We start from the raw sequence: 19,502 nt of genomic DNA on the forward strand, positions 1-19,502 counted from the left end.
ATTTTCCAATTGTATCCCCTCGATGATTAGAGATTAAACAAAAATGTTGCACTATCTACTTCTGAGGCAGAATATGTTACTGCGGGTAGTTGTTGTGCTCAAGTTCTCTACATGAAACAACAACTTGAAGATTTTAAACTCAAGTATAATCACATTCCAATCAAATGTGATAATACAAGTGTTATAAATCTTTCAAAGAACCCAATACAATATTCTAGAACTAAGCATATTGAAATAAGGTATCATTTTCTTCGAGATCATGTGCAGAAAGACGATATAATATTAGAGTTCACAAACACACACGATTAGTTAGCAGATATTTTCACAAAACCTTTACCAGAAGATAGATTATGTATGATCAGAAGAGAAATAGGTATGATGCATGCTATGAATATCTCTTAAAAGATAGACCAGAGTCAATAAAAATAGAGATAGATTTTTTAAATACTTTTACATAAACTTAAGATTCTTAGCCTTATGTTTGAGACGCTCATTTTCTTCATACAATATCATGTCATTCTTATCCATCGGAACCGGCAAGCGGAATGAAGAATCTAATAAAGATTTCAACTGTTTATTCTTCTGCCGAATGATTCATTCCCTTGTGTGAGACTCTTGAACAATTCGTTGAAGTACAACAATTTGTTTTTTGAGCTTTTCAACTTCATGATTTTTGGCTTGTAGCCGCTGAGAAAAAGCAACAATAGAGGAAGAATAGCGAGTCCCAAGACTCACCAAGTTACAAATAGCATCAGAATCTGACTTATTAGTCAGATTATTATTTTCTTGCTGTAACATGGCACCAATGGCAGCTGCAGAAAGGACAGGAGGTTAAGATGCAGAATGCCTCATGGATGGATCTAGAGAAATGTTAGAAGAATGAGCCATTGAGAAAAGAATAGAAGGCTTAAAACGAGAATGTTGAAGGAATGCAGATGAGTTATAGAGATGAGAAGAAAACTTGATGCGGATTGGATGAACTTCAAGACTGATTTTATAGAGATAGCATAAAGAACAAGACAAGCTATCATCCAAGACAAAGAGCAATGTATTTTTTCCCGATCAGTGAAAATGACATTTTTTTAGAAACTCGGAGCCTTCAATCTCGTTTGTCAACAACATTAGGCGATTTTTTCAAATCTCCAGCCGCACTTGTCGGGTCACGGACCGATGAAATTTATTTATTTTTTTTAACTATCTATAGTGTCTACTAACGCACCGTTTTCTTCAGGTCCATTTACTTGTTGCGGATCCTTTTTAATAATGCCAAAAGGGAGAGAAGTTTTAGACTAAAACATTAACATTGTTTAAATTGCTAAACTTGTTATATATGCTTGGAATTATATTTATACTTTTGCTTGAAAAACTAACGCATATTTTCAGGAGGAGCTTAAGTATTAATACAGGTTTCAAGTTCTATCAAGTATTTGTCATCATCAAAAAGGGGGAGATTGTTGAACCCAAGGTTTCAAGTTTCATGTGATTATAAATCTACACATGGATTTTGATGATAACAAATGAATTCAAAGAATAAATGAGTTTCAAACTCAAGTTGTTCACACAATGGAATCAAGCACATTAAAGAACCAAGCATGAGCAAGAAGGAAATAAGTTCACATTAAAGTCATAGAGTAATGTTGTAAATCTCTTAAAATTCGAAATTACGATTAATGTTCAAAATTAATATTTTATCATAAAGCATTAAAATACATTTTCCACATGTGCATGAATATTTTTGAAAATTAAATTTGAAAATTTTGAAAGATGATTGATTGTCATCTTTTACATGTGCATGCCTTGATTAAAGGGTTGAATTTTGAAAATATTAAAGATGATTGATTGTCATCTTTCACATATGCATCTTTTATTTGAATATTTTCAAAAGTGATTGATGCTTTTTTAGACTTATATAAAAGGTAGATGATTTTGCTTGAAAAATTTGAAAAGTAAAGTGTGCTCATTTTGTCATATACAAAAAGTAAAATATTAGGTTTGAATTTTTTGAAAATAAAAGTGTGCTCCTTTTGTCATATGTAAAAAGTAAAAGATTAGTTTTGAATTTTTTGAAAAGGAAAGTTTGCTCATTTTGTTATATGCCAAAAGTAAAAGATTAGGTTTGACTTTTTTGAAAAAGTGAATGATGTTGTCTTTGACAATTGAAAAAGAAGAACCTTTTATTTGAATTTTTTGAAAAAGTGAATGATGTTGTCTTTGACATGTGAATCTTTTTAAATTTGAATATGAAGTCTCATATACCTATAAATAGATCATTTGAGAGCTTCACATTTACAACACCAAGAGCATACAATATTCATTCAAAGCTTTCATTCTCTCTTCTCTAAGCATTGAGCCTTAATCCTTATTCATTTTGAGAGATATAGTTTGCGCTGTATTGTTCTTATTTCACTCATTGAGGAGTGTTTTCTGATAACCTACCTACTATCAGCTTTTGTATCAGAAAAATGGTGTGTATAACCCTTGCGCGTGTAGAAAGTATTCTATACGGGAAATGGTTGAATCGCCACTTGTAAGGTGATTACAAGTGTAGAGGGTGTTCTACGCGGATCCTTTGTAGCGGTGTTGTTCAAAGGTGTAATAGGTTTCTACCTCCACCTGAAGGAGGTTGAATAGTGAATTTGGGAATCCTCAAAGGGTAGCTTGAGGCGAGGATGTAGGCAGTGGGGCTGAACCTCGTTAACATCCTGAGTTTGCTTCTCTCTTACCCTTACTCTTTATATTTATTGTTATTTCATATTTTGTTTATATTTTATATTATATATTTGATTTATAATTGTTATTTTTTTTATTACAACTCAATTCACCCCCATCTTGTGTTAGTCATCTGGGTAACAATTGGTATCAGAGCTAAGAGCTCTATTATAAGATTAACTATCTTTTGAGTTAAGATCTTATGACTAACATTTTAGTTTCATTTGGTGAAGGTCAATCTAGCAGTCGGCCTCCACTCTTTTGTGGAGATAATTACTCATTCTGGAAAGTTAGAATGAGAATATTGCTTCAGGCTCAAGGTCGAGAGATCTGGAAATGCATTGTAAATGGACCTTATATTCTAACAAAAATGGTTGATGGAGTAAAGGTCAAAAAGGAATTATATTTATACTTTTACTTGAAAAACTAACGCATATTTTCAGGGAGAGCTTAAGTATTAATACAGGTTTCAAGTTCTATCAAGTATTTGTCATCATCAAAAAGGAGGAGATTGTTGAACCCAAGGTTTCAAGTTTCATATGATTATAAATCTACACATGGATTTTGATGATAACAAATGAATTCAAAGAAGCGAGGCGCTGTGGAGTGGTCCGTCTGTCAAAGCCTGAAAAGCAGCCTACCATTCACAAAGCGACACGTAAGCTAAAACATCATAAATATTTTACACCTCACCACACATGATCACTAGAAGTACTACCCAGAAATTAGCATCTCCATTCTCTCTCAGGTTCATTCCGTCTTCGCTCCAAGCTCAGCGTTGCTTTGCACAGCCATCAATCCTTGCCGCCCAACAAAGCTTAGTTCCACTGCCACCATCTCAGTCCGACGCCGACATCTCCATTTTTTCAGACCACCTGACCCACACGGATAAAGAAACTTCATATAACGAAACCCCTAATGAACTACTAAATTTCTTCCAACAAACCATTCTCAAACACCCATTTATTTTCCACTGCCCTTATCCTACTGATTAGAGGCTAGAATGAGGATCAAGAGTTGTTTTTTTTTTTTTCTTTTGATCTGGTAAGAAACTCCACTGTCGTTCTAATTAGGGCTTCATGTCCATCCCTCAAATTGATACATCGAAGTCATAGACATGAGATTAAGAAGAGAAATCCTTGGTAATGAGAAGATAACAAAATCACCGAGAGACAATCATGACAATAACAAAACTTTGAAATAAATTTCAAAACTCAAAACTGAGAAAGATTACCGAGAGAGTGCCGATAGAGAAATTTAAAAAAGCAAAAATTGAAAAAGATTATTGAGAGAGATTACCGTTTGGGTCTTCTTCATCGTCTGAATTGAGCTCTGCTACCGTTTGGGTCGAGCGCCATGCGGGATGAGGGGGTCGAGAGCTTCAGGGATTGAGTGGAAAAAGCGAGGAAGAAAGGGAATACGAAGGAGTGAAAGAGGGGAGAGTCATTTGATCGGGTGTACGCAGATGCAGATTTTTTCCAATGAACCTCTTACGTGGCGCATGGTTATTGGAGGGCTGTTATTTTGGTTTTAACAGTCGGACCGGTCCCCAGGATTTCTCTTCAAAGAATAAAGGAGTTTCAAGCTCAAGTTGTTCACACAATGGAATCAAGCACATTAAAGAACCAAGCATGAGCAAGAAGGAAATAAGTTCACATTAAAGTCATAGAGTAATGTTGTAAATCTCTTAAAATTCGAAATTACGATTAATGCTCAAAATTAATATTTTATCATAAAGTATTAAAATACATTTTCCACATGTGCATGAATATTTTTGAAAATTAAATTTGAAAATTTTAAAAGATGATTGATTGTCATCTTTTACATGTGCATGCCTTGATTAAAGGGTTGAATTTTGAAAATATTAAAGATGATTGATTGTCATCTTTCACATGTGCATGTTTTATTTGAATATTTTCAAAAGTGATTGATGTTTTTTTAGACTTATATAAAAGGTAGATGATTTTGCTTGAAAAATTTGAAAAATAAAGTGTGCTCATTTTGTCATATACAAAAAGTAAAATATTAGGTTTGAATTTTTTGCAAAGGAAAGTGTGCTCCTTTTGTCATATGTAAAAAGTAAAAGATTAGGTTTGAATTTTTTGAAAAGGAAAGTGTGCTCATTTTGTCATATGCCAAAAGTAAAAGATTAGGTTTGATTTTTTTGAAAAAGTGAATGACGTTGTCTTTGACAATTGAAAAAGAAGAACCTTTTATTTGAATTTTTTGAAAAAGTGAATGATGTTGTCTTTGACATGTGAATCTTTTTAAATTTGAATATGAAGTCTCATATACCTATAAATAGATCATTTGAGAGTTTCATATTTACAACACCAAGAGCATACAACATTCAATCTCTCTTCTCTAAGCATTGAACCTTAATCCTTATTCATTTTAAGAGATATAGTTTGCGCTGTATTGTTCTTATTTCACTCATTGAGAAGTGTTTTCTGATAACCTACCTACTATCAGCTTTTGTATTAGAAAAAGGGTGTGTATAACACTTGTGCGTGTAGAAAGTATTCTATACGGGGAATAGTTGAATCACCACTTGTAAGATGATTGCAAGTGTAGAGGGTGTTCTACATGGATCCTTTGTAGCGGTGTTGTTCAAAGGTGTAATAGGTCTCTATCTCCACCTGAAGGAGGTTGAATAGTGAATTTGGGAATCCTAAAGGGGTAGCTTGAGGCGAGGATGTAGGCAGTGGGGCCGAACCTCGTTAACATACTGAGTTTGCTTCTCTCTTACCCTTACTCTTTATATTTATTGTTATTTAATATTTTGTTTATATTTTATATTATATATTTGATTTGTAATTGTTATTTTTTTTAATACAACTCAATTCACCCCCCCTCTTGTGTTAGTCATTTGGACAACAATTGGTATCAGAGCTAAGAGCTCTATTATAAGATTAACTATCTTTTGAGTTAAGATCTTATGGCTAACATTTCAGTTTCATTTGGTGAAGGTCAATCTAGCAGTCGGCCTCCACTCTTTTGTGGAGATAATTACTCATTCTGAAAAGTTAGAATGAGAATATTTCTTTAGGCTGAAGGTCGAGAAATCTAGAAATGCATTGTAAATGGACCTTATATTCCAACAAAATTAGTTGATGGAGTAAAGGTCAAAAAGGAATTATATTTATACTTTTGCTTGAAAAGCTAACGCATATTTTCAGGAGGAGCTTAAGTATTAATACAGGTTTCAAGTTCTATCAAGTATTTGTCATCATAAAAAATTGGGAGATTGTTAAACCCAAGGTTTCAAGTTTCATGTGATTATAAATCTACACATGGATTTTGATGATAACAAATGAATTCAAAGAATAAAGGAGTTTCAAGCTCAAGTTGTTCACACAATGGAATCAAGCACATTAAATAACCAAGCATGAGCAAGAAGGAAATAAGTTCACATTAAAGTCATAGAGTAATATTGTAAATCTCTTAAAATTCGAAATTAGGATTAATGCTTAAAATTAATATTTTATCATAAAACATTAAAATACATTTTCCACATGTGCATGAATATTTTTGAAAATTAAATTTGAGCATTAATCCTAATTTCGAATTTTAAGAGATTTACAACATTACTCTATGACTTTAATGTGAACTTATTTCCTTCTTGCTCATGCTTAGTTGTTTAATGTGCTTGATTCCATTGTGTGAACAACTTGAGCTTGAAACTCTTTTATTCTTTAAATTCATTTGTTATCATCAAAATCCATGTGTAGATTTATAATCACATGAAACTTGAAACCTTGGGTTCAACAAAAAATTTATGATTTTTTTCTTCAACTTCCAATCATTATCAATGAAATGGACAGTTAGGCACATATAATTTAAATTTTGAATCGATGTTCATGTATCAGTAGTCAATGAAACTCTCATCTCTCTGTCTTTAAACAACTTTCTAAGCTTGGCCTTTTCAGATGTAAACAATTTCATACAGTCTCTTGCAACTGTAACACGGCATGGCACTTTAAATTTTGGTTTAAGTAGCCAAACCAACTTCTTAAATCCTTGTCCTTCAGCAATTCTAAATGACAATTCATCAATAATTACCATTTCTGCAATGACCAACCTCACTGCATCTTCACTATATTTGTGGGTTACAAGATTTCTTACCACGCTACTATCACTCTCTCCAACTTCCTCACCCGCCAATGTTTGTTGATATCTATCTAGAGGCCCGCGTTTATGAGAATTTCTTGGACATGCAGATAAGTGGTTTTGCATAGTTGAAGTGTGACGCCCCCAAATTCCGTTTGGGATCGGAAGAACATTTGAAGCGTCGAGACATGCAACACAAGGTTACCTGCCCCGTTCATGACATATAAGATGCAATGTTCCTAACATGCATCTAACATTATGCAATATTGGCAGCGGATAATTTTTTTCTTTAGCAATACTATGCACCAAATTGAAAATATCTCAAATGCTTAAAACATACTTCATACATAAAGACCCATTGAGTAGATCACAACACTAGTTCAAAATGGTTATGATCCAAAAAGTACTAAAGATGTAACTCCATTGTACAAGTAGTAATTTACGTTAACTACTATATTAACATTGACGTCGCACCGTCGCTTAGTCAACTGTGTCTAGTTGATCAGCTCCTGATTCTCCTTCAGGTCCTGTAACAAGATCTACCATTTGGGGGGAATGGTAGTTGGGACTACCAAAGTGAGATTTGATTACAAATCTCAGTAAGTTAACAAAAAACCTCCACACAAGCTAATGATGCATGGATGACAGTAAAAGCATAAATGCATAATCAAATTCAAAAGTAATTAAAACATAACTTGGCGTACAACATAACATAATTGACATAACTTAAATTGAAACATGAACTGAACTTGACTTGACATGAACTTGATCTGAAACTTGACTTAATATGAAAAATACATACTCCACAGTTGTTGTGGCCCCATGTATTCTACACAAACTTGACTTAACATGAAAAATACATACTCCACAGTTGTTGTGGCCCCATGTATTTTACACAAACTTGACTTAACATGAAAAATACATACTCCACAGTTGTTGTGGCCACATGTATTCTACAAAAACTTGACTTAACATGAAAAATACATACTCCACAGTTGTTGTGGCCCCATGTATTCTACGTGTAAATACATACTCCACAGTTATTGTGGCCCCATGTATTCTACGTGTCACAATTGCTGTGTCTCACGTAGTGGATGAGTCACAATTGTTGTGACCCCATACATAAGTAATCAAGATGAAACGTGACTGGAATACGAAATGACTGAAGCCCTGACGTAACATAACATGACTTGAATATAACTTGAAATACATGACCAACTTGAGATAGAAATATTTTGTAACATTGCATAACATATAATAGACAACATATTTAACATGACATACTTGCAACAGTGAATATTACATGACTTGACATACATGTAATAGATGACATACTTAGCATGACGTACTTGTAAGGTACAGTAATACATGACAGAATATATTATGTAACAGATAAAAATTGACGACAGAATAAATTCTGTATAATAGACAATTACGTGATAACTTGGCATGGCATGACATATATGATAACACACATACATACACTGTAGTTCCTTTACTTAGCACACATACACAGTAGACTGCTAGTAAGTTAAAAGCTAACTTACCTCGATCTCCGCGTTTCTTATAAAACTTCAAGTGCGACCACGAGGAACTGTAATTAGTGATTCTAAAAGTTAGAACTAAATCACTAATAATTTAAAATATGGAAAATACTAACTTAAAGAGTAAAATTTTCATTTTACTCTCTACATTTGGAAAAATGATCGTTTTATCCATAACTTAAGGATTTTGCATACTAACTCCAAAAGTTTCCAAAATTTACATTCCTCATGTAAATTTTGTCCTAAACTTAAATATCAACTCAGAAAAATTTAAAACAAAACACAACTATGAAGAACACACTATGGCCGAAACATCCATAGGCCATTTCCCTTGATTTTTGTTGCAATTCCTTCCAACTTCAAAACTCATGCTTAAACCAAAATTTTGCAACAAACATTTTCCAATCCTAAGTTCAAAACCATACTTAAAACATCCATTTAAAAAAAGCTAATAATTAACACCAAACTTTTTGTAAAAAAATCCAAGCACTTGAATCATAAGTTTTGACCTTAAATCAAAACATCTCCAAGAATTTCAAAAATCAAATCTTACTTCTAACATATTCATAATATCATCCTAACATCAACCATGCTTTAAATCATCAAACTAAAGTCACCAAAATCACAAAATAACATTTGGAGTTTTTGGTTTTACACTTAGTCCAAAAACAGAAACTTTTTCCTCAACTAGTTTTGATAAATCTCTTGATCTATGACTTATAAATATATGATCTTCAAACCAAACCATCACATGGTTTAAAAAGATGTCTTAAAACATATATAAGCTTCTAATTCAAGATCACATGGTTATAAATTAACCAAAACATAAATTTAGCCAAGAATATCCACACTTTGGCTTATTTGAATATCTCTTTGCATAAAATTTCATATCTTTGAAACTAACATCAAATATCTTCAAAATATTAATATAACATGTTTATAAGATACTTAAGATGCTCCAATAAAATTATTAAAGTCATTAGAATAGGTTTAGACCACCAAAGAGTTAAACTTTCTCAAAACAGAAACTGTTTTTCTTCTTCCAGTTTCTAAGTTTCTAAATCTAAGAAAATCTTTCATCAAAACCTTTAATCATGCAAAACTCCTCAACCACTAGTCACATATACATGTTAACAATACTCCATAAAAATTTCGGACCAATATCTATCCATTAGCTTGGTCAAAAACTCCAAACTATAACATATTCTCCAGTTTATCTCCCAGAATGACCTTTCTATAGTTTACACAATATTTGACTGACCAAATGATCTTCAAATGGGGAAAATAAGATATCCATGTAAACTAGACTAAAAAAGGAACAACTTATATGAAGGAGACTTCATGATAAAACACTTACAAAAGCTTCGAAATGAGTGTGCAAAAGACCTCCTAAAAGCTGTCCGAGAGAGAGTGTTTGATATTCTTTCAATGGAAAGTGTAAATGAAGATAATTTCGTGGGGAGAGGTGGCTGGAGATACTTTTGGATGAGATATGGAAGAGATGAGGCTGGAGTTGAGAGTTGAGTGTAGTTTTCTCCTACCCAAAATATCTATAAAAGATTATCTCATAATATTCTATTCAATAGTATCTACAAAAAATCAACTTAAGATATTTTTATCTAATAATATCTATAAAAATCAACTCAAAATATTTTTACAAATAATATTCATGAAAATTACCTCAAGATATTTCTTTTTATCCAATAATATCTACAGTTTTGAACAGACGTTTTGTCCGAAAATATGAAAAAATGTTATTGCGCCATAAGACTTTAAATAACCCTCCGAGTCTAATGGCACAAACCATAATACATTTTGACACTTCTAACTATCTCCAATAATCAAAAACACACTTCTAATACCATAGTAAATAATAACACTAATTATGTAGTTAGACAAAAACCTATACGATTAGGAAAATGCTTTCTGCAGTCGAGAGGGGGAGTCGGCTCGCAGTCGGCTCCAACGTGGCATGCAGCATTTAATTAAACGGTGCGTTTAGTCGTTGGCATTTTCCTTTAATTAAACGGTGCGTTTCGATGATCCTCCCATTTCTAGGTTAGGTGCGTTTCATTTTCTCTCCTCCCTCATTTTTCACGCGGATCACCATCCCCCCATCTCCCCTTCTCCCCCTTCTCCCTCATTTTCACCCGGCACCATCCCTCTCCTTCTCCCCTTCTCCCCCTTCTCCCTCATTTTCACCCGGCACCATCCCTCTCCTTCTCCCCTTCTCTTCGACTGCAAAATCCCCCCATTTCTCCCCACATCTTACGGAGCTTCGATTGTTAGGTGCTTCATTTGGTTGTGATTTATGAGAGATAAAATTTTTGAGTCTATTTCCAGATCTCTTTTACGCTGTACGCTGCGCACCTAACAATCTCCTTCCATCGTGTTTCTTGATTTTCCATTTTCATCTGTTGGGGTCCTTCGTGTTCTTCAAGATTGCATCTGTATTGTGTGTTCCTTTGTTTTTCATCTTCAAGATCGCGGCCTTCGTGTTCCCGTTCATTTCCCCTTTTTTTCGAAACAATAGAAAACCCTAACCCAAAAAATTTTCCCCTTTTCCGAAAACCCTAACCCAAAAAATTTCTCCTTTTCCGAAAACCCTAACCCTAAAATTTACTCAGCATCTCCCATTTGAAAACCCTAGTGCTAAAATTTCCCCTTTCTCCGAAAACCCTAACCCTAAAATTTTTCATTTTCTGAGAACCCTAACCCTAACCCGTACCGAAATTTCCTATATCTCTTCATTTTAAAAACTCGTCCCTAAAATTTGCCCTTTTTCCGAAAACCATAACCCTTAAAGCATGGTAAGCTGCCAAACCCGTTTATTTGAACCATAATTATTTTTACAATAATTAGATGTGTTCTCTAATATTTTACATCTAATGTATTTGTCATTGCATTTGTAGGTTTGATTGAGTGTGCAAGAACCCTGACGTAAATCGGTTCTGTCTGGTTTGGATTGCTACGTTATTGTGTTTTAATTTAAGTAAATCAGTTATATTTTTTTATTTTGGATTGCTATGTTATTGTATTTCAATTTAAGTAAATCAGTTATGTTATTTTGTTTGGATTGCTATGTTATTGTGTTTCAATTTAAGTAAATCAGTTATATTATTTTGTTTGGATTGCTATGTTATTGTCTTTCAATTTAAGTAAATCAGTTCTGTTATTTTGTTTGGATTGCTATGTTATTATGTTTCAATTTAAGTAATGTATTTTACGGAGAGGAAATCAGTTCTGTTTTTTGGTTTGGATTGGTACATGATTGTGTTTTAATTTAAGTAAATCAGTTGTATTTAATTAAATGAGTTCTTTTTTTTTTTTTTTTTACATTTCTATATTATTGTGTATTAATTTAATGATGCATCTAATGATAGCTTGGTCAAAATGGTTGATGGTGGCTATTGTTAGTCCATGATATTTATACTAAAGAAAAGTGGTTCTGTTTTGTGGTTTGGTATGATGTACATTATTGTTACTCCATGCTTAGTGTATTAATTGAAGTAAATGGATATTGTTTTATGGTTTGGAAGAGGTACATTATTGTGTAGAATTTAATGAAGCATATAATTTTCTCTTTGCCTTATTGGTTGGTATTAGTTATTGTTACTCCATGCTCAGTGTATTGAGGTAAATCAAATCTGTTTTTGGTTTGGAAGACCAAGAGAATTTAATGAAGCATATAATTTTCTCTTTGCCTTATTGGTTGGTATTAGTTATTGTTACTCCATGCTCAGTGTATTGAGGTAAATCAAATCTGTTTTTGGTTTGGAAGACCAAGAGAATTTAATGAAGCATATAATTTTCTCTTTGCCTTATTGGTTGGTATTAGTTGTTGTTACTCCATGCTCAGTGTATTGAGGTAAATCAAATCTGTTTTTGGTTTGGAAGACCAAGAGAATTTAATGAAGCATATAATTTTCTCTTTGCCTTATTGGTTGGTATTAGTTATTGTTACTCCATGCTCAGTGTATTGAGGTAAATCAAATCTGTTTTTGGTTTGGAAGACCAAGAGAATTTAATGAAGCATATAATTTTCTCTTTGCCTTATTGGTTGATATTAGTTATTGTTACTCCATGCTCAGTGTATTGAGGTAAATCAATTCTGTTTTTGGTTTGGAAGACCAAGAGAATTTAATGAAGCATCTAATTTTCGTTTTGCCTTATTGGTTGGTATTAGTTATTCTTACTCCATGCTCAGTGTATTGAGGTAATCAATTCTGTTTTTGGTTTGGAAGATGTGTAGAATTTAAAGAAGCATCTAATTTTCTCTTTGCCTTATTGGAAATCTGTTAGTTATTGGAGCTCCATGCTATTAGAATTGAAGTAAATCAATTCTGTTTTTGGTTGGGAAGAGGTACATTATTGTGTAGAATTTAATGCACCTTCTAATTTTCCCTTTGCCGAGTTTGATTGATGTTAGCTATTGTAAATGGTTTTTATTTTTTTTCTGCTGCTTAGATTATTGTATTCTGAATCTGGTTGTGGTTAGATGTCATCATCATCAATGAGTTCTGCATCTGTCTCAAATCCCTCTCAGAGTACACCATTGTGCTTCTGTGAGGTTGAAGCCACACTGAAATACTCAAATACGAGAAGAAATCCAGGCCGAGCCTTCTTAGGATGTCGAAAGTACAACACTGAGGTAATTACAGAAGTAAATCTTAAACTTTTGCATTGTGGACTTTAGTCCTACTAAATATTCTTGCATGTCTAAACTTTTCTTGTATTGCATTTAGGGACTACCGTACTGCAAATTTTTCAAGTGGGCAAATAGTCAAGACATAGAACAAGACCTTTTCAAACTGAAAGAAGAATTGCTACGGAAGGAGGCAGACCTGGTCAAGATGCTCAAGGAAATTGAAAAAAGGGAGATTGAACTCCAAAAGAAAGCGGATGAGATTGAGAAGAAGGAGATTTTGCTAGCTAGCATAAATGAGGAGATTATGAAAAAAGAGTGGATGCTCCTTCAGCAAGAAGCTGAAATCAAGCGCTCCCGCACACTATTCCGGCTGTTTTTAGCTTTAGTAGTTATTTTCATTTTTTACATAATAGTATCTAAGTGATGTTGGATTGTATTCAGAGTGTTGGAAATTTGTAACTTAATAGTGTTAACTAAGTCAGATTTGCCGAGTTTGTGATGGTTGAAATACTGTGGAAACACTTTTGTCAATTTCCAGTGGATATTGGTGTAATTGTATCACAGGAGGTTGATGTTAGTAGTGATCCAGGTATTTGCCCTTGAACTCTTGTTGGAATTGTAACAGTGTTGAACACTTGTAGATGTCTGATTGTTAATACAATAGTTGATGTACATTATTGTTACTCCATTCTGAATTCCTTGGATTATCAATGCTGAATCTGGTTACAAAACAGATTTCAATTTTGGTACATGATGCACAAAACAGATTGTGCATTTTGAAACATGCTGAACTAAACAGATTGTGTTTATAATACATGATGCACAAAACAGATTGGAAATATTCTGAAACATGACCAGATAATTCAGATTGTCAAATTCTGAACAAAACAGATTGTATACAGGATTTGTAAAACAGATTTGTGCATTTTGAAACATGATGCACAAAATCAGAATGTCAAATTCTCTGTTAGATGATGCACAAAACAGATTGTGCATCCTAAAACTTAATGGCACAAAATACAAAGCAAACTAGCAGGAGCCCTCTGCTCCAAGCCACTCACTTTCATCAACTTGTTTCAATGAAAAAACCACAGATTAATGGAAATAGAAATAAACTTCCATTAACATCCATAAAAACTTTCTGAATCCCACCAGTTAGTAAAAATCAGCAACTCACATCCGCACAAAATAATACTCCTGCATCCCTGTAAATTAAAAATATTCAAAGAGAAGTCAGATTTACAAACCCATCATATCTCCCAACCATACAATTCAGTCACATTCATCAATATATGTGCTACAATATATGAACTCCAACACAAATAATTACTTCCATTATCTGAGCTTACCATATCTCATTGCATTAATTTCCACTCATGTTGAACCCATGTTGCACACTTTGTGATCCATCAAACCCGAGTTGCATCTGTAAGTAATAAATAGCACAGTCATATTTTGACTTTTACGTAACTATTAGACTAAATGCAAGTAGGTTAGAAATATTACACTTTCTTGACTCCCGACCATATTTTGGGTTCCACTCATGTGTAGAGCTGAGCTCATTGCGACAGTCTAGTAATAAATACGTAACAAAAATGGCTGAAATTTCAGTAATTTCCCAAGAATAAGAAATGTATTGCAAGATGTACATACTTTAACAAACAAACTTCCAATTTCTGAATTAATCAAAACATGTGTATACCTAGATATCTATCTCAGATGGTCCAAATAAATTCCTATGCGTGTCCTGGGCTGGCCTATATCCTCCATCTCGCTGGTTATCAAGTATTTCGAATAAAGTTACAAAATCTATCTATATTTTCAACAAGAAATACTTTCAAATTAACAAAAATGGCAAATATTATTGTTATTAATGTCGTCCTCACCTCTTTACGTTTTCCCTCTACAGTTGTTTTATTCGTCCTCGCTTTTACTTTTCGTAAAGCATGCTCCATCCTAGATGCTCTTCTCAGACTTGGGGGTCTGCCTTTTCCTCGCACAACTCTTGGACTGAGTACTTGCTGAGAACTACCAACTGTGGCATTTGGTGTGCAACCAAAATCAGAACCCGTTTGAGTCATTGGAGGGGCTGGATGCTCGTGATGATATAACTCAATCATGGAATATAACTTTTTAGTAGCATCCTCAGTATGATCTTTCGAACCTGCTGCAAGGGTAATCATCTGATAACAGATATTCAATAGACTAGAATATCTGTTAGTATCTTCCCGTTGACTACCAGTGTCATAACTACTGTGGATTAACGTGTATCTCCGTTTGATGTCCTTCCTCCATCGATCTAAAATGTATTTATTTGGCAATGATTTTATCCCATTAGACTTGAATATGGCCAAGATATGTCTGCATAGTATCCCCCTCATCTGAAATAACCCACACGAACACTTAGCATCGCATTCTTTCACATTAAAGTCCACATAGTATGTAACATGTTTAGTGAACTCCTCAACACGAATTTCATCTTCTACCAAATATGTCTTTGTCACACCATCGTGTCTAAGTAATGATGGATCCATATCGAGCACACCCATAACTTGCTGCTGCACTTCCCTGAATTTTGCATTTGTGTACAACTCTTGGAATCTCTTCTCGATTGGAGATCTAGATATGCAAGGAATGGAAACACCAAATGAGTGGAAGTCCGAGCTGATTTCATTCTCAATCTTCTTTTTCAAGGCATTGTCAAATTGGTCCACAAACTCCTTTAAATTAGTTTTTGCATGAACATATCCGTCAAAAAATGCATTCATGCTCTCGCTTCGTTGTGTAGTACTCATGCCAGCCCAGAAATAGTCTTTTAGGAATACCGGTACCCACTGCTTCGCGGTCAGCATACAAACTACTCAACCAGACATTTTCTTCCAATGAGTATGTGCATATCAAATCCTCCCACGATTTCTCAAACTCCTCAATGTTTTGACTATCATACACACATTTCATTAGTTGAGTTTTCAAGCCACTTTTGTAGGCACGATGGGATCCAAGCTTCTCCGGGACTTTTTTCAGAATATGCCACAGGCAAAATCTATGCCGGCTATTAGGGAATACAATAGATATAGCATTTCTCATTGCTTTATCTTGGTCAGTGATAATAGCCGGCGGGGCTATACCATTCATACACTGCAGCCATGTTTGAAATAACCATGTAAAAGTCTCGGTGTCCTCACTCGAAATTAACCCTGCTCCCAAGAGAATCGACTGGCCATGATGGTTTACACCCACAAAGGGTGCGAAGGGCATCCCATATCTGTTTGTCAGGTACGTGGTGTCAAATGTTACCACATCACCAAAAGCTTCATAAGCTGCTCTACTCCGTGGATCTGCCCAAAATACATTCTTTAGTCTCCCATCATCATCTAAATCCATCAAGGTAAAGAATCCTGGATTCTTGTATTGCATTCTAGAGAAGTAGTCTCGAAGCGCTCCAGCACCACCTGCTCCAAGTCTGAGATGTCTTGCCTTATCGATGTAGTTGCGACAGTCTTTTTCTAAAAATGGGAGGTTCTCAAATCCTCCCGCACCAACCACAAGAGATCCGAAACTCTTGTTCATTCGGATGCCAGCCAAGTCGTTAGTATCTAGTACTCTTTTTACAGCCTCACTAACTTGGCGATTACATCGGAAGAAGCGGGATTTATGTGGACTTAGTCCATGGTTATGGGTATTATGGACTGTGGTCACCCGTAATTTTCCTTCAACTTTTAAGGCATTAATCCTTGCCTTACAATCAGTCTTTCCTGTCGGGCATGGTTTCGCGACATTCATCGTCCTATTCCGGGCCTTTCCCCCACGGGCACAACCAAGGGTCACATATCTCACAACTCCATCGGCATCCCTCTCACTTCTTTGTGTCATGGATCCAAACCCACATTTCTTAGCATATAGCTTATAATAGCTCATTAATTCTTCAAAAGAATTAAACTCCATCCCCACTTTTGGCTCCCCAATCATATCACCACCATACATTTCGTCACACTCAGGTGTCTCAGCAGTGCCATCACCAGTTTCTGGTGAATTCATCGTCCTATCTTCTTCACATTGTTCATCAACTCTAGAGGTGGAACATGGCGGGGCTCCTGTTTCCCTAAAACTGGCTGTATCCTCTTGACCAACTCTTTCTTCGGTTCTGGGGCTTGTATCCATGAGCTCCACTGGAGTTCCCATCCCATGTTCAAATGGGTAACTATCATTCTGCCAAAAAATAGAGCAATTAAACTTCCATAAACATAAGAAAAACAAATGAAAAAAAGGGGACAATATCTAGGTTGGCATCACCATCTGCATGTTGGTTGGATAATGATATATATCCGGATATGGCATAAAAGCCGGTGACCAAGCAGGCATTGCTCCATAGTAACTGTGGATGTAATTTGGGGGATTTGGAGTAGTTGTTGGGATGTCCTAGCATAAAAATTAGAATGATGTGTTAGCCGTATTGGAGCGTTTATGAATCTACAAAAATGTAAAAAATGTCATAACTTACCGAGCTTGGGGGATTGGAGCTAGATGATGTTGAAGGAGATGGGTTTTCTTCCCCTTTTCCCATGCTGACAAACTGAAATACACATAAAACAGTTGTACATCCAATTTTATCGGACCAAAATCATCACAGTTGTACATCCATTAAACCCTTGGGCTACCTAAACTTCTTAAGCATTTTAGTCAACAATAAAATATGACTAGAATAATGTATTATGGCGAAAATGTTCCCATTGACAGCATAAAACTTCCAAATGGAGAGAGGGAGTGGAAAACAAAAAAATTATCCTACTCCATACCAGTCGGCCATAACCTAATTTCCTTCTCAACCATAACAATTCAACCCCGTACCAAACTAGCAGACCCTCCGCTGGAACCACCACTCCCCATCACGTCCTTACCAGCACGAAAAAGAAAAAATCAACCACCAGGAAAAGATGAATAATATTCGCTCAAACTGTTTTTCTTATTTTATTAATATTGAGCACTGTAAAATGGTTCACCCGATAAAATTTTCTAAATTATTGTCACAGGATCTTTGCTTTTTTAAAAGAACAAAACGACCAAACAAACACCTCATATGATCTCTAGTTCAATCTTACAAAACACTGAAGAAGCAGAAATAAATACACACCAAAATGGAGAAATAAATACACACCAAAACACTGACCAAACAAAACAAAAATAAATAACTAGTTCAATCTTACAAGAAGAAGCAGAAATAAATACACACCAAAATGGAGAAATAAATACACACCAAAACACTGACCAAACAAAACAAAAATAAATAACTAGTTCAATCTTACAAGAAGAAGCAGAAATAAATACACACCAAAATAGAGAAATAAATACACACCAAAACACTGACCAAACAAAACAAAAATAAATAACTAGTTCAATCTTACAAGAAGAAGCAGAAATACACTGAAAATACCCACATGAAAATAGAGACACACATGAAAATACACACCAAAATGGAGACCCACGGTCCCGGATTCACAAAATGGAGCTCTGTTTCAGCGCATTGCAGCTTCGGTTACGGTTTCCCGCGGGTTTGTTTGTTTCTCCCTCTTGTACACAAATCTTCTACGCTACTAAAAGGATGGAAGCAGCAGCAGCTCACGATCACCACGATGGACGATGGACGATGGAGAAATATTTCTTCCAACCTACCAACTGCTGATCGAACACGACCCACAACGGAACTGGAAAAATGTTGCTCAGAACTTCTATGCTACGACGATGGAGCCGGAAGCAACCCAGACGACCGACCAACGTAGAAGTATGATCGAACGCGAGGCAGAGGGAACCGGACGACCAAAACTCTGTTTTGAGTTTGGAAAATGCTTTCTTATTTCGAGGGTTCCGTCCAATTTTGTTTTTTTTTACATAATCCGACGTGGCGGTCAACGACTGCGCCCCGACTGTATGTAGCAGTAGTGATACGATTAATGGATTTGTGAAAACTTATGGGGTTTTCACGAGGTTCCTAAGTTAATAGAAATTTCACAATTGAATTTCTAGCGGGCTGTTACATGAAGTCCCATTCCTCTTTGAGTGGCAAGCATAAATCTTGCCACAATAGTTACACTTAGCCTTCGGATCATCTACGGGACAACCCTAAACTTTTATAAAATGATCCCAAACAACTGACGGGTCCTTCCCCTTCCGTTTCCTAGGAAGTGGACAAGTACTACTAGGAGCACTTGAAGGTTTTGGTGTTTGGGTCTCTCCCAAATTAACGGTTTGTTCATCATTATCAAGATCAATTGGAGTTGATGAGGAATCCATCTAACATATGAAACATTAATTTCAAAATTAATTAAGAAACATAGTTGATACAGTAAAATATATGGTGATAAAAATAACAATAACTAATAATAGCATCAACAAGAGAACAAAGTTTTGCCTATATCATTCACGGCACCAACAAAATAATATATAAAAGGGAGAGAAACAAATATTACAGTTCAATACAGGCAAGAAAAAGTGTG

At 34.9% G+C, this 19,502-nt stretch overlaps 3 protein-coding genes and 1 long non-coding RNA gene across 6 annotated transcripts; 1 reads left to right on the plus strand and 3 right to left on the minus strand.

Annotated features, from left to right (window-relative positions):
- Nucleotides 1–3,298: 3,298 nt before the first annotated feature.
- LOC122311999 lies at nucleotides 3,299–4,236 on the minus strand. Its single transcript, XR_006242923.1, has 3 exons — nucleotides 4,009–4,236; nucleotides 3,428–3,584; nucleotides 3,299–3,346 (listed from the first exon to the last, which is right to left on the minus strand). It is a non-coding gene; the product is annotated as an uncharacterized LOC122311999 (long non-coding RNA).
- Nucleotides 4,237–11,302: 7,066 nt separating this feature from the next.
- On the plus strand, nucleotides 11,303–13,695 carry LOC122309328. Of its 2 annotated transcripts, XM_043122785.1 has the most exons (3): nucleotides 11,303–11,321; nucleotides 12,831–13,014; nucleotides 13,109–13,695. In XM_043122785.1, exons 2-3 carry the CDS (start codon nucleotides 12,862–12,864, stop codon nucleotides 13,433–13,435), a joined length of 480 nt encoding a protein of 159 aa, XP_042978719.1. In that variant the 5' UTR covers nucleotides 11,303–11,321; nucleotides 12,831–12,861; the 3' UTR covers nucleotides 13,436–13,695. The 2 variants fall into 2 exon arrangements, with proteins under 2 accessions (XP_042978719.1, XP_042978718.1); XM_043122784.1 differs by lacking the exon at nucleotides 11,303–11,321 and having other exon boundaries at nucleotides 12,592–13,014.
- Nucleotides 13,696–13,997: 302 nt separating this feature from the next.
- Nucleotides 13,998–18,921, minus strand: LOC122309343 (protein FAR1-RELATED SEQUENCE 5-like). Of its 2 annotated transcripts, XM_043122816.1 has the most exons (8): nucleotides 18,479–18,921; nucleotides 17,513–17,584; nucleotides 17,305–17,430; nucleotides 14,898–17,220; nucleotides 14,714–14,785; nucleotides 14,518–14,583; nucleotides 14,361–14,437; nucleotides 13,998–14,216 (listed from the first exon to the last, which is right to left on the minus strand). In XM_043122816.1, the coding sequence occupies exons 2-4, from the start codon at nucleotides 17,573–17,575 to the stop codon at nucleotides 15,763–15,765; spliced, it is 1,647 nt and encodes a 548-aa protein (XP_042978750.1). In that variant the 5' UTR covers nucleotides 17,576–17,584; nucleotides 18,479–18,921; the 3' UTR covers nucleotides 13,998–14,216; nucleotides 14,361–14,437; nucleotides 14,518–14,583; nucleotides 14,714–14,785; nucleotides 14,898–15,762. The 2 variants fall into 2 exon arrangements, with proteins under 2 accessions (XP_042978750.1, XP_042978751.1); XM_043122817.1 differs by lacking the exon at nucleotides 18,479–18,921 and having other exon boundaries at nucleotides 14,898–17,212; nucleotides 17,513–17,516.
- LOC122309494 (protein FAR1-RELATED SEQUENCE 6-like) lies at nucleotides 14,714–15,545 on the minus strand. The gene is made up of 2 exons (XM_043123001.1): nucleotides 14,898–15,545; nucleotides 14,714–14,824 (listed from the first exon to the last, which is right to left on the minus strand). The coding sequence occupies exons 1-2, from the start codon at nucleotides 15,543–15,545 to the stop codon at nucleotides 14,714–14,716; spliced, it is 759 nt and encodes a 252-aa protein (XP_042978935.1).
- Nucleotides 18,922–19,502: the final 581 nt, after the last annotated feature.

This window comes from Carya illinoinensis, chromosome 5, assembly GCF_018687715.1.
Source record: "Carya illinoinensis cultivar Pawnee chromosome 5, C.illinoinensisPawnee_v1, whole genome shotgun sequence".
NCBI classification, from domain to species: domain Eukaryota; kingdom Viridiplantae; phylum Streptophyta; class Magnoliopsida; order Fagales; family Juglandaceae; genus Carya; species Carya illinoinensis.